The sequence below is a fragment of the Neofelis nebulosa genome, chromosome 11 (genome assembly GCF_028018385.1).
Source record: "Neofelis nebulosa isolate mNeoNeb1 chromosome 11, mNeoNeb1.pri, whole genome shotgun sequence".
Classification (NCBI taxonomy): Eukaryota; Metazoa; Chordata; class Mammalia; order Carnivora; family Felidae; genus Neofelis; species Neofelis nebulosa.
The window spans coordinates 13333082-13348252 of NC_080792.1; the positions used below are offsets into that span (position 1 = coordinate 13333082).

Genomic DNA, 15171 nt, shown 5'->3' on the forward strand with positions numbered 1-15171 from the left:
GCATGCTACAATATGGGTGAAGACCGCTAAGTGGAAGGAACATGAGACAAGGCCATACACCCTGCAAGTCCATCTAAATGAAAAATACAGAATAGACAAATTCACAGAGACAAGTAGATTAGTGGCTTCCAGAGACTGTGGTAAGGGAGAACCATGGAGGGGTCTCTTAGTGGGGGTGATGAAACTCTTCTGGAATTAATTCATGGTGATCTGCACAACCTTGTCACTGTACTACAAACTAGTGAATTTTACATTTTAAAAAAGTAAGCTTATAGCATGTGAACTATAAATTCGACCCGCAGTACAAATAGCCCCCACCCTCATGGCAGGGCAGATGTTGTGCCAGATGTCCCACGATCACCACCCTCTCCCCACCACAGCCAGGCTTCAGGGTACGGTGTATCTGGAGAAAAACACTTTCTTTCGTCTGCCTCTTTCCCCGCCCTCCTATTAATTTCTACTAAACCCCAGCTTGAGAGAGCTGTCTGGAGGAAGGGAGGGTTGGATATGATTTGATTCTCTCTCTGAGCCTCACGCTCAAAGGAAATCACCCTGATTTGATTCGCCACTCGCTGTTCTTGGCTGTCTCAGGACAGAGCCCTAAACGGGCATCTGAAAGCCCAGCCTCCTCTCCTGGTGACCGTGGGACTTAGTATTTGACTGAGCCTCACCTCTTCCGATTTTGTAGGAAGACTTTACTTTCTTTTGAGAGTGCAGAAGGTTCCTTTCACTTAAACACAAGGAGATATGTCATCTCAAACCCAGAGTCTGTCTAACCTAGTCTGGGTAGCGGATACACAGGCAGGTTCCTGAGCCAGCTTATCTGCCTGGATAGCTCACCTGTGCAATTCACTACCCCTAGAAACCTGAGCCTTTATTCAACTGCTCTGTGCCTCGTTTCTGTCATCTGTGAAATGGGGATAACAAAGAGACCTGCCTTAATAAGCTGTTAAAGGTGTCCCCACTCGATAGAAGTCAAGTTTTTAATATTAGCCCATCTATGCACGTGAGCAGCGTAAGGTTCCAGTGATAGAAGAATTAACCATGGCATTCAAAGAACACCTTTTCCTCATTTTTTCTTACCACTTTTTCTGACTATGGTGTCCAGTCCATGAATATGACACCGGAATAGTGAAGGCCAAGTGACAGATAAACGTCATGATTCTGGAGCTCAAACGATCTATTTTTGATTCATATTTATACAAAAAAATCAGAATGCTGCCACTCGAGATGGTTCCTGTTGATATCGATTGTTCTTCTCATTGTGAGCAGGTGAACACCGCGAGGTAAATGAGCCCCACACTGATCTTCAAACACAGAGAAAATCCGGGACTGGCTGCGAGGGGGCATGGGCGGTCCCAAGGAGGACAGTTCTCAAGGCACAGCCTTTAGGGGAAGACAACAGACTCTTGTTCCCTGCCTATTGCTGGGCCACCTCGGCAGTAGAGCTTTCGACAGAACTCGAGCTATTTTCCTGGTTATACAGAATAATTACTAAGGAAATGGACAGGCTGAACAAGCCTGTTTCAGAACAGGAGACAGAAAATGTAAACTTTTTCACTATTTCTGTTTGATGTGGGCCTTAAAGACATCAACATCCAAGAGAAGACTTTTTAAGGGTTATTTCCAGGTGGCTGTAGCAGGTGGGTGAGAGGAAGCTGGCATTTTAACTTTATCCTCACTGGTACTAGAAAAGACACCTACATGCATCTCCTAAGAGCCGAGGATTGCAGGGCTGCAGTATTTTCTGCTGCATGTGGAAAGGAAGTACAGTAATGGAACAATCATGTTTTTTTCTCATAAATATTTTGAGTGGCTACATGTCACGGTTAGCCTGATTAAGAAATCAAAAGTTGATTTACTTGAAATACCAACTGCAAGGAGGAGCGGAAGGTGGCAGGAGAGAGGTATATATATTCAGGATCTCCCCACTCACTGCAAACAGGCTGACAGGCTCCCTGCCCACCTCTGCTTCCTCCAGGGACACAGGTAAGTGCTTCCAGCCGCTCCAGCTTAATAACTGGAATCATTTCTGAAAATAATGGCAATGACGCTTTATAGCATGCGTCTATTTCATTCCATGCGATTATATTCTACTTACTCTGCCAGAGTACATTTGAAACACCTTCTTCATCTGATTTACCCTTTATTTATTTATTTCTGATTATGCAATGCCCCCTGTGGAACATGGGGGGGTGGGGAGAGGGTCTGGCACCCACAGAACCTTGAAGGAAAAGGCAGAGAGGTGCCTCATGGGACGCGGCTGAATGTTATTACATGAATCTGTGTGTTAGTATCTGCAATAAAGCATTTTCTACCGAGGCCTAGTCCTGCCAGTAATGAATGAAAGAAAGAAAGAAAGAAAGAAAGAAAGAAAGAAAGAAAGAAAGAAAGAAATTCCATTACTTTATCACAAAAGTTTTTTTTTTATGTGTACAGTAATTTTGATAGTTGTCTAATTATGAAATTTATACATGTACATTGCAAGGGGTTAAAAAGTAAAAGGAAGAAAAACTTTAGTTGCTAAAATCCCACAATCCAAATAAAAGTCATTTCTTTTCAGAAAATTTCATTATACCAGGGCACCTGGGTGGCTCAGTCTGTTAAGTGTCTGACTTAGACTCAGGTCATGATCTCGCGGTCTGTCCGTGGGTTCAAGCCGTGCATCAGGCTCTGTGCTGACAGCTCAGAGCCTGGAGACTGCTTCAGATTCTCTGTGTCTCTCTCTTTCTACTCCTCCTCAGCTCTCTCTCTCTCTCTCTCAAAAATAAACATTTAAAAAAAAATTTTTTTAAGAAAATTCATGATAGACTAACCCTCCCTTCAGTAAAGCCATAATATGAACCTGATGCTTCTCTAGGAACTCCAGGTCACATCAAGGTCGCCATGGATTCACTCAGTGAAGCAAACACCCACTTTGCATTGGATCTGTTCCAGCAGTTCAAACTATCAAAGAAGAATGACAACATCTTCTATTCCCCTTTATCCATCACATCAGCATTAGCCATGACCTACTTAGGAGCCAAAGAAAACACCGCCCTCGAAATTGGGAAGGTAGGTGTCAGCTGCCTACACACTGACCAGCTTAGACGGATCTCTCCGTTGGCTTGGGTGCAGATGACCACAGATCCGGCTGTGCAGCACAGGAGGCTGGGCAAACATTCCCATAACTGGGTGAGCACAGAGCTGTGGGGGGCACACGCCCTCCCCTGGGCTCTGCCCCATTTGCCTCCCTGTGCCTACATTTCCTCTGGGAGCTGGGATGAACTCCCACAACTGCACAACAAGTAGAGGAGAGGCTTAAATGGAAGAGTAACGGTCAAAGTGAGGCACTGACTGAAATCCATGGAAAACATCCTCACGTTTCCTGAACAATGAATAACAACACAGGATTCTTTGAAGTGGCCGGTGATCAATCAGCTTTGCGGTCGTTTTTCAAGGAGCAAATGCTTACGCTGCAGTTTTCTCTTTTTCCTTTGCGTATTGGTTTTGGTTTGGTTTGCTATGAGGTTTTGTTTTGTTTGTATTGGGGTTCTTTCTCTCTTTTTGACTTCCAGATCTTTTAAGTACTTTTCTTGTCCCACTTCCTGCCTCTTCCAGGTCCTTCACCTCAACGAAGCCACACACAACACGAGAGGAAGAACTACGACAGATCACGTGAGTCACAGAGCACTGGGGTCTAGAAGGAGAATCACACACCCAAGAGGGTCCCACTTTAAAACGGGAATTTCAGATAAACTGGGAAAAGTCAGCTTTTAGGAGAAATCTTAAGCAAAATAGATTGGACAGAGTTGTTTCTCATTTCATATTACATATTGATTTCTTTCGTATTTTTGTTTCTGGAGTGGAGATCACTACTGTTCTTAAAGAGCTTCAAATTCCTGCTCTGCTGTTCACCACTGGGGAACGTGAACAAGACACAACTGCTCTGAGGCACAGTGACCTCAGCCTGGAGAACTGGGAGTAATAAAAGAATCTGCCTCAGTACATACAGACAGATGTAAAACATTACGACGGTGCCTAGATTACTGGAAACCCTGACAAATTTTATGTATTGTCATCATAGAAAAACAATAATTACAGTAATCATAAAACTGTTGCTAAAATAGTATCATTTTAATTAATTCACAAATGGAATTAAGAGGAATAAGCACACATCCAAGTAAATTGTGAAAAATGATTATATGAGTTATATAGTTTATAACCTGATGGTCCAAATCTCTTAGCTAGCAAGTGGAAGTTTCTGGATTCAGACAGGCCTAGGTTCAAAAATTGTCGCTGGCTACCCATGGCTCTTTGGAAAGTTTATTTAATTCTGAGTTTCTTTTTTCATCTGAATTAGTCTAAAGACCCACAGATACCAATGTGAAGTCCTTACCAGGCACATACTGTTCCTACATATAAGAGTACGGCTATCATGAGTGAAGGTCATGGTCAGTAGGTCTTAGAACATAATATCATCTAGGAGGGCACAGGACTTCATGTCATAATGTAACTGAAATGTACAAATCCAACATTATCACACCAGTGATGGCTGCTAAAATGAAATATGCTTCTAGTCCTTAGGGAGCTTACGTTTAGCTGGGAAGCTTAACCTAATTGTTTGTAGCAATTAGAAGGCAATCCAATGGTGGAATTGTACTGCATCTACAGTTCAAAAGTGAAAAGACTGGATTATTTAGAGCAGGAACAAAGAATTTCCTAGAAGAGACTGAATGTAAAGATTCTGAAGAATATTTAAGTAAATCCACCGAAAATCAGGGAACAACAATGAATGTCATCTGTGGGAATACCAAACTTTACCTTCGGATCTAAAAGATATACACGGGGTTAGTATTTATATTTACGTTGACAGAGACTACAATGAGCTTACTTTTTGATATCTGAAGGTTGAAAAGTTGGGCAATGTGCACCACCAATTTCAAAAGCTTCTAACGGAATTAAAGAAACCCACTGATGCATATGAACTGAACATTGCCAACAAGTTCTATGGAGAAAACAAGTATCCATTTCTTCAAGTAAGTTTCACCTGGCCTTCCACACCTTATTTGAATCCTGGGCTGTCAGTCCTTCGATGACCAAACGGGAGACAGTCAGGCAGATGAACCTGGCTGATCCACATGGGGAGCATTTACACGGGGTGCAAGATTCCCTTGCCTCAACTATACCAGATGAAGTTTCCTAGAACCTGACAATCTGCCAGTATAGAGTGTGGGTTCAGGGATTACTTTATAACCCAAGGGAAGGCTCAGTAGCATAGGAAGTCATGAGATGCCCCTCGTGAGCTGACACCACTCAGTTACACAGTATAAATTTTGATGGGCAATGACTAATGGGATACTGATGAGAGGGCAGGCTTGTGAGTCTCTAAGGAGAGTTGGGGAAGTACCAGGGAAGACTGAATGCCCAGAATGGAAGACTAAGGATTGACAGTACTGGTGAGGAGTCCCGGAAGCACACCATCTCCTTTAGGGCATCACGCTTTGCAGTTTGCAACCCACGGCCTCTCCTGTCCCAGCCTAGGTACAGAAGGCATTGCCCTTCGAAGACTTCATTCTTGCACCAGCCTGTGCTTCCTTTTCACGTTACCCACGTGGTAACTGTGTAAAATATGCATGGGCAGGAAAAAGTAGATTTCTCCAGGGTTCGTCTAGATTCCTTGTACTCTGTCTTGTCAAGATGGAAGATAATTAACTTGGGAATACATAGTTACTGACAAATTACTCTTAATTCTTCTTTGTGTCCTTCCTTCCTTCCCACATCAAAGGAATATATGGATAACGTCAAGAAATTTTACCTAGCCAGTGTGGAATCTGTTGATTTTCAAAAGGCGGCAGAAGAAACTCGTAAGAAGATTAATTCCTGGGTGGAAAGCCAAACAAATGGTAGAGTATGGGAGCTCTCCCATTTAAAAAACAAAACAAAACACTTTTGAGTCCCTGCTGTGCATGAAACCTATTCTTGACACCCTATGGGATGCCCGTGGGGCGGGGCTTGGCTTTGAAGAGAGGATGGAGAAGGGCACTGCAGATGACCGAATGGTCCAAGTCAATGTGGAGAGTAACAAGGGGAGCCCAGGAGGTAGAACAGAAAGACGACTACAAGGAAACACGGCTGGCAATCTGTGTTTGCTCGTGGCCAGAGATGACCGGATATCTGTGAACCTCAACACTCTGCTCAGACCCTGTCTTCGGTTCACATCCTCTGTTCTCTATTCTAGTGGAGAATAAAGAGGAAGACACCACGGGGAGTGGTATCTGACAGCACGTATGTTTCCGACTAGAGAGCTCGCGCCATTTGTCCTAAAGAACAATCAAGCCCTATTTCCTCACAGCCGTGAGCCTAAAGTTGAAAAACAGAAAGGAAAGGAGGGAGGGAGGAGTGGAAGAACTGAGGGAGGGGAGGGGGGTGGCGTCGCTTGCAAGAGCAGCTGACCCCAGTGTATGACTCTTCAGTGTGTGGTGACCGAAGTCCTCCAAAAACAGAAGCTGAACACCTTTCCCATGACAACGAGGGGTGTCTCTATCAGGCTGGTGCCGTGAGGCAAGCTGAACCTCGAGAACCACTGCTCACTGTCCCTAAAGTATTGACTTGTGTGAATAATTAATGATCGCTTGTAACTTTCAGAGCATCTTCCAAACAAACCACTTGTACTTCTACGGCAGACCTCTGATGTTCTTACTTTTGCAGGAAAAATCAAGGATCTGCTTCCCGAAAACTCTCTTGAGTCTACCGTTCTGGTTCTGGTGAACGCAGTCTATTTCAAAGGACTGTGGGACAAGAAATTTAATAAAAAATATACGGTGGAGGAAAAATTTTGGCTGAACAAGGTATTATAATTGATTGATTTATTTAATGTTTATTTATTTTTGAGAGAGAGAGAGACAGAGCATGAGTTGGGGAGGGGCAGAGAGAGAGGGAGACCCAGAATCCGAAGCAGGCTCCAGACTCCGAACTGTCAGCACAGAGCCCGACGCGGGGCTCGAACTCACAGACCGTGAGATCATGAATGGAGCCAATGTTGGACGCTTAACAGATAGAGCCACCCAGGTGCCCCTGTAATTTATTTATAATAATGTAACAGGGTCATACATGGAATGTCAACTTTCAACTCCTATCTGATAGTGTGTACAACTGCAGGTAGAAAACAGAATTTGTCATGGCTGCATTGTCCTCTTCTTTGATTTGTTTGACTCTATTTACTTGGGGATACTTGAAGAACCCTACCATCTGCTAGAAGGAGGATGTGTATCTCAATAGCGTTATCTTCCGTTGAATAATGCCTCACTTGGCATTTGTTTGCCACGCCAATTACCTCAGGATACAAGCAAACCCGTGCAGATGATGAAACAGTCCAGTGTCTTCAATTTCACCTCACTGGAGGATGCACAGGCCAAGGTCCTGGAAATGCCATACAAAGGCAAGGATCTAAGCATGATGTTGCTGTTGCCAAATGAAGTGGACGGTCTGCAGAAGGTACAGTCTTGTATCTCTGATTCTTCCTACTATTGCCTGACTTCCCAGCAGTACAATGCTTGTGTGTGTCATTCACTGCACCAATGATCACAGTTAGCTGGTGGTGGCTGACAGAGTTCAAGTACAGAGTACGTCATTTCTTCTCTGCCAACAGCCTAAAAAAGAATTGTTAAGGAGAATCTGGAATCCTGTGTGTTCCAAAAAGTAAATATCTTTTTTTTTTTTACATTTTATTTATTTTTGAGAGAGAGAGAGACAGAGAGAGACAGAGCACAAGTGGGGGAGAGGCAGAGAGAGAGAGGGAGACACAGAATCTGAAGCAGGCTCCAGGCTCTGAGCTGTCAGCACAGAGCCCGACGTGGGGCTCAAACTCACAAACCGTGAGATCGTGACCTGAGCCAAAGTCGGACGCTTAACCAACTGAGCCACCCAGGCGCCCCTCAAACAGTAAAGATCTTAAATATCGCAGCGTGATATAGAAGATTATACAGAAGATCTCAACATCACAGGTCCCATTAATATTCTGAAAAACCTACCTAGGTACACACATTAATATTTTGCAACCATAAGAACTTCTAACAAATTCCAGTCTATTCACGTGAAGACAAGGAAATAAGCACTCATACGTAGGCGACGTGACACATGGAAATATTTGCAAGCTCACTTATAAACAAAACGAGCAAATTAAAACAACAAAGGGTACATTTGAAATATTAAATCACAGTCGTTTTGCAGACAACAGACAAACAGATTTAGCTTTTCAATCTGGAAGTATTCTGTTGCTAGGAGCTCGAAAATCATTCAGAGTCTCATTGCTCAGAGACAAACAAACAAACAAACAAACAAAAGACGTGTGTGGAGGGACTACCATTTTCCTCTTAAAACTGTTATAATGAAGTTAATATAGAAGAATACCAACAATAGTATCTGACGCATAAAAGACAATCCAAAGATGGCAGCTTGCAATGACTCCAACAGCCCGTGATGCTGCTGACATCCCAGTGACCTTGCTGCAACCAAAACAGATACTGTGCTAACGCTGGGCTTTGGAGATCCTCAGGGAAAGTAATACGGCAGTACACATGAAGAGCCACGACCCTGTGCATACTCCAGCTCAGCAATCCTCATGATCAATAACATCAGGAATCCCAGTCCTGGGATTTTAACTTAAAGTAACGAATCCAACAAGGCAAGGAGCTCAAAATATTGAAAGGTTCAGAACGAGGAACAATGGCATATCTTCCTATCGCCAAGAGTTTAACTTAGCGACTGACACATAGTGAATGCTTAAAAATAGGTATACGTTGAATCATCAATTTAGTGTTAATAGTGTGTAACAATTTAAACTTGTTTAGAGTACTATATATCTGTATGAGAAATGTTTACAAATAGGTCAAGCAAGAAAAAGGAATATAAGTAGGACATACACTATCATCATTATTTAAATCAGGGTGTAAAAAGTTAGGTATACAAGGATAGTAACAAGACGAGTCTATTTGAAAATGAAGCATGTCATGTGGGGAGCGTAAAAAATAGATACATAGTTCATTTCTCACAAAATGATCTGATTTAATAATTCTGTCGCGCATATATGTATGCATATATATCCATGTGTATATATTTATACAATGCATATGTATTTATGGATACAGAAATATAACACAGTCATGAATATATAGCACATTTTTCAATTGTATAATATCTTTTTATGACTGTGTTACTTTTGCCTCCTCAGATAAGATGTAATAAACTGAATCTCCTGTATTTACATTTACTGTTAAAATAAAAGGTTTCTATAATTCAATCCAATGTTAAATCATGTTTGATGTCCAATGAGAATCATGTCGGTTGTTCCTGTTTTCTACTGCTGTAGCTTGAAGACCAGCTCACCGCTGAGAAACTAGCAGAGTGGACGAGCTCACAGAATATGAGCGATAGATGGGTGGATTTATATTTACCTCGGTTCAAAGTGGAAGACGACTATGACCTCAAGGCCGCGCTGCAAGCCTTGGGGATGCTGGACGCCTTCAATACACAGAGAGCCAACTTCTCAGGCATGACAGGGAGCCTGGATCTCGTGGTGTCTAAAGCCCTCCACAAGTCCTTTGTGGAGGTGACTGAAGAGGGCACCGAGGCCACAGCTTCTACAGACATAAATGTTGGGTATACATCACCGCCAACTTACCATTTTCGTTGTGATCACCCTTTCCTGTTCTTCATCAAGCACAATAAGACCAACTGCATTCTCTTCCTGGGCAGAGTCTCTTCCCCTTAGATACAATTAGCCTGCCACTACTTACCGAGAAATGCAGTTTTTCCAGTACATTGACTGCTAAAAATAACATATTCTCTCTCATTCTTTTGTTCCTTTCCAATCTCACAGTCATCACTGGGAACGTAATGGTTGTCTATCTATCTCCCTCTTTCTACAAACACATGTAAACCTACTTTATCTCCCCATGATAATTCCCCTTTGGACAAAATGTTCAACACGAGGTAAAAGGATATTTTAATACTCTATCTTCTACTAAATTTGAATAATATCTATTTCAAAAACCATATCTACTATTCAAACGTACTAACCTAAATACCCACATTTATTTGAATTTAGGTGACACCTAGCACCCTTACTTGTCTAAATTTCTTTTATTTCGTGAAACAGATGATCAATAAAACATTTATTCAAATTATTTGTTGCTTTCCTCTTTTTTTCATTTCAACAAAGTACAAGTGACCCACCAGAGGAAAGATAATTTAAAAATATACTATCACATTAAAAAGGAAATTCAAAATAGGAGCAGAGCATGGTAAGTCTGAAGGTAGTTTGGTACCAAACATGAAAGGTGCCGTAGGCCACGTTCACAGCTTTCTATTTTATCCTAAAACAAATGGAAAGCCAGTACGGGTTTCATTTGTTTGTTTCCCAAAGATGAGACTGAGATCATCATATCTGCATTTTAAAATTATATCTCTGACTATTGTGATATAAATGGATGAGAGAAAAGAACAGTGTAGATACAGTGAGATTAATCAGTAAGCCATCAGAATGTCAGAAGTGGCACTGGGGAAAACCAGATATGTAAGAATTACTTCACAAGTAAAGTGCACAGAATTCCAGCAACACATTATATATGACAGAAATGAGAGACAGAAGCCAAAAACCATGTCCAAGTTTCTGGCCTACCCAACTGGTCGCATGGAAGAAGATTTTGTTTTGGAAGGAAGAAAACATCGTGGGTTTAGGTTTGTATCTGTCGAATTTTAACTGCTTTTTTTTTAAGTTTATTTATTTTGGGGGGGTGCGCATGAAGGGGGGAAGGGCAAAGAGAGAGAAAGAGAATCCCAAGCAGGCTCTGCACTGTGAGTGCAGACGCAGGTACAGGGCTTGAACTCACAAACCATGAGATCATGACGTGAGCTGAAATCAAGAGTCCGACAGTTCACCAACTGAGCCCCCCAGATGCCCCTTAATTATTTTTGAGACATCTCAATGGACTTGTCCAGTAAGCACTGGAATACATGAGTCCAGAAAGCCGGTGCAGGATATGATCTGAAGCTCTAAATTTGTCATGTTCAACATAAAAGTTTTTCCGTATTTATTCAGGAACTCTAAAACTTGGTTAAAAAAAAAAAAAAAAAAAAGGGCAGCTAAAGGCAAGAATGAGATCCTAGGGAGAGAATGTAACGTGATGAGAAAGGAGGGCCTAGAACTGCCTCTGAAGTACATCAACATACAAAGATCAGGTATTGACAAGTTTTAGTTTCTAGGACACAGCTTTGCTTAAAAGGACTGTGTTCATTCCAAATCCTTCTCAGTCAGTACTGAATCCCCGCTGATTTCATAAAACGTGAATTCTGGAGGATTTGAGAAAGGTCTAAATTTTCTCCGGCAGAATTCAGCAGCCCAAGAACACAGCAGAGCAAGTAAATATTTCGGCACGTAAGGATAAGACTCGGCCACAAGAACTGAGCGACCACGCGGTGAACAGGCTGGGAAAGGAAGGCAAGGTGGCCCGCGGCTGTCTGGATGCACAGAGAGGCTCTGGGCTACCTGACAAGGCTGAAGAAAAGAAATGAGAGGAATGAGTTGGTGACAAATGTAAAAGGATCAGAAGGTTGGCCCAAGACCTGGGATCCTGAATAGTATTTTAAAAGAAAGTTTTCGGTAAGAAGTAAATTCAGAGTGTCAACGCTCAGTCTTCTAAATTCAGTCTTCACTCATTTCTAATGATTCAATGAAGGCGAAACTGGTATAGCATTCTGGGGGGTTCGAAGACTTGATTGTTGGAATGCCTTTAGACCACAACTTTCAACTGCTTGTTATTTTATTTGGGGTTCAAAAGAAACTTTACAAAAGCACGCAAGACAAAGGCTCATAGGCATCGGAATCATATGCGGTAGAGGGCACGAATGATACCTAGTTGTGAGAACTGAAAACTTTTGCCTGCATTCTAGGCCAGTCAGAGAAGCAACCAGCGACTGCTGCCTGCACTGGGGCCCTGCGTAGGGAAATGGATGGAAAATTCAAATCTCGTGTCTTTATTTTTAAGGTAATACATTATAATTCGTTGCCTAACACAGGATATACTGACTCCGTATTGATAAATAAAGAAATGCCTCAGTGAAAAGTTGTATAAGGAATGGATAGTTACGTGCTCTCGAGCTTCTGCCCCCACAGAGTATACCTCGCACCCATTACAGGGGTCCAAACTCTAATTTTAGTTCTAAAAGCTGGCCATATCAATGTTGGAGAGAATACGGAGCAAGAACGCCCATACGCTACTGGAGGGGGACACAGAAAGGTGCGACCCCTTTGGAAATCAGTGTGGCCAATTCTTATAAAAAGTAAACAGGTACCTAACATATGACCTAGCAGCCCCCCCCCGCCCCCCCCCCCGATATTTACCTAAGAGAACTGAAAACCTGTATCCATGAAAGGACTACACCCAAATGTCCAGAGCAACTTTATTCGCAGGGCCAAAAGCCAGAAATAACTCAAATATGCGTGAGCAGGGGAATGGACAAACAATGGAATAATAGGACTCGGTGACAGACAGGAAGAAAAGTACCGACTCCTGCGCGGGATGAACCTCCCACACGCTGTGCTGAGCAAAAGCAGCGGGACGGAGAGAACACGTAATGTGTGTTTCCACATCTACGAAGCCGAGCCTGCGGTGACCAAAAGCTGACTGGCAGTTTCCTGGGGCTGGAGCTGGGGAGGATACTGATGGTAAGAGAGTCCAAGGGAAACTTCTGGTGGGACGAACGCTCTACAAGTTGATTGGCTGGTGGTTACACAGGAGTTTATATTTTCGAAAGGCACTGATGTGCACACTTACAGGGCATGCGTTTTCTTTCATGTAAATTATGACTCAATAAAGTGAGCTGAGAAGGATGAGGAAGAGAATTGCACAAAACACACATAATTACTATTGTTTCTGGAAGGACTTGGGTGGAAAAGACTTCTTAATTAAATTTGTTTTTAAGAGCAACCTCCTCTTACCAACTCCGGGCCAATGCTCAATGTGTACATATACATTTAACCATATTTAATGATACGCCAGTGTCCCTGTCATATGTAAGCATCATGAAACTGCAAATTAAAAAATGAAATTCTGTGATCTGTGATCTACCAAGTTGCCTTCACTGGTCATCAAGGTGTTAAAAATGACCATATTTAAATTGTAATATGAGACTTGAGGGAGTTTAATGAGAAAATTCATTTCCAGATAATTTTCTGTTAAATGTCATGGGATAACATTTGGCATTTCAAGCTATTTTTATGTCAGTTTTTGACACAATTTTCACAATAGTCAAAGATGAAAGCCGAGCTTCACAAACTATTTCTGTTTATAAATGGAAGGATACATACCTTCTTCCCTTATGAGATGATATCGTCCTCTGGGGACAACCCTCAATGGACAATCCTACCGACTCCCTCAGAACAGGGAGTCTGCCCAAATTATTTATGCTGTATACCTGAAGCACACACAGGTGGTCAGTGACAATGTGACAAATTAACGAATGACTGAGTCTTTCCCCATAAACCACTCAGGAGCCTATCATTTGTCCTATAAGAACTCATTTGTATTTCTACTATAAAAGACATAATAAACATCTGGAAAATGTGTTATCTGCCTCACTGTGTGCACTGTAGTGTAGGCCATTCGACTAACAATTATTCTGTCCCTACAGTGTGCCATGCTGAATCAGGCAGTGGGTTCCCATATATAATAGGTGACCAAAATAAGCCAAGCGTCCTGAAGGCCAGAATATGGGAACTGGATTCAAAACACAAGCAGGCCAAAATTTGGGAAAACGTCCCAATGTTAGTGATCAAGGCAGAGTTCAAGGTCTGGACCTAGACGAGGAGTATGAATGCGATATATTACAGGTAAGTACCTAAGACCAGTCAGAAAATAGCTGGTGGGCAATCAGAAAACTAAATATCCAAAAAACTTAAGAATCCCATAAAGAAAAGGCAAACTCATAAATTCAGGAAGACATTTTACAATAGACAGAACAGCCCAGAACTTCCCTGAGGGTTCTCCCTCCCAAGTGGCTATGCGTGTGTGATTGCCCAGAGGACAGGGATGTCCCAGAGCACAGAAACCCAAGGCCGGGCCCCGGCCTTCTAGAATCTTAACATTTAAGACTGCTATTGTTTCTGTGTCTCATCACTGTCTACCCAAATGGGTGGAAACCGGCAACACGCACAACCCAGAAGATTGCCTAAGATGATTCATATTTCACTTGAGACTACTAATGTAATTGCTTTCTCCCTAAGAAGGACTCTTTGACCTGTATTTTTTATCTAACACTCATTTTAAGAAAAACAATAGCTTGCGTTTTTAGTATGTTTTTTGAGCGGTCAGACCAAAGGGAAGTGAAGATAACCTGCACACAACGGAGCACCGTCCGCATTTCCGCCTGGGAGGTGATGTTTACGCCCACTCCAAGAGTGGCACATCAACGACCTGGAAGGCAACGCACGCTGACACCGCTGAGAACCGGTCATTCCGCCGACACATCCCGCAGTGACAGGCTTCCAATGTGGCAATGAGATACCGTCTGTTTGCAGATGCAGAATGCCATCACAAATAGAGAATCGTACGTGAGTAGTTTTAAAAACCAGGGGATTAGTCTGTGTGAGCTCAGTGAGCCAGACCTCATAAACACCCTTGATGGGCTTAATACACATATTGGGGTCCTGGAACACTTTTCCAAACTCTGATGCAGAGACATAAAGCAACCTGGGAGAGAACTGCTGCTCCACCTGGAATCCAATAACACTTTAGAACTGAGGAAACGGCACCTTATATTCTAATACGGTGGCTAAAAGCAAGATGACCGTGATTTGGTTTAACAAGGCATGATCATACGAAATAAAACAGAAAACTCGGCAATTATCCTACTGTCTACGAGGAGTCGCTATTTTCTACACTCTGTAACTCTAATAAGTGGGCTTGCTGGATACTATTTCCAAAAATCTGGCACTATCAGTTCAAGACAGTAAACACGATGATAAAGAAAACAATGTAATGAGCTCAAAGAGACAGAGACTTGAAAGTATATTTACGACCGCATTGTCTTACATAAATTTTGGAGTGAGATAGGACAGCTGTGGTAAGTAGGCTGCGACTAACTGCCCTAATAGTAAATGCAAAAACACAAGGTCAATGCCAACAACGTTAA

At 42.4% G+C, this 15171-nt stretch overlaps 2 protein-coding genes across 2 annotated transcripts in view; one reads left to right on the plus strand and one right to left on the minus strand.

Annotated features, from left to right (window-relative positions):
- SERPINB11 (serpin family B member 11) overlaps nt 1-15171 on the minus strand; it is a 74454-nt gene that overhangs the window by 54507 nt on the left and 4776 nt on the right. The gene's annotated exons all lie outside the window — the stretch shown is intronic.
- SERPINB3 (serpin family B member 3) lies at nt 1957-10097 on the plus strand. The gene is made up of 8 exons (XM_058691869.1): nt 1957-1989; nt 2861-3054; nt 3601-3657; nt 4890-5018; nt 5768-5885; nt 6691-6830; nt 7321-7476; nt 9350-10097. Exons 2-8 carry the CDS (start codon nt 2887-2889, stop codon nt 9749-9751), a joined length of 1170 nt encoding a protein of 389 aa, XP_058547852.1. The 5' UTR covers nt 1957-1989; nt 2861-2886; the 3' UTR covers nt 9752-10097.

Bases quoted from the DNA above. Each gene is read 5' to 3' on its own strand.
- SERPINB3 (XM_058691869.1), top strand. From the start codon at position 2,887: ATGGATTCACTCAGTGAAGCAAACACCCACTTTGCATTGGATCTGTTC. The intron at 3,055-3,600 runs GTAGGTGTCAGC...TGCCTCTTCCAG, and splicing joins CCGCCCTCGAAATTGGGAAG to GTCCTTCACCTCAACGAAGC. The intron at 7,477-9,349 runs GTACAGTCTTGT...CTACTGCTGTAG, and splicing joins AAGTGGACGGTCTGCAGAAG to CTTGAAGACCAGCTCACCGC.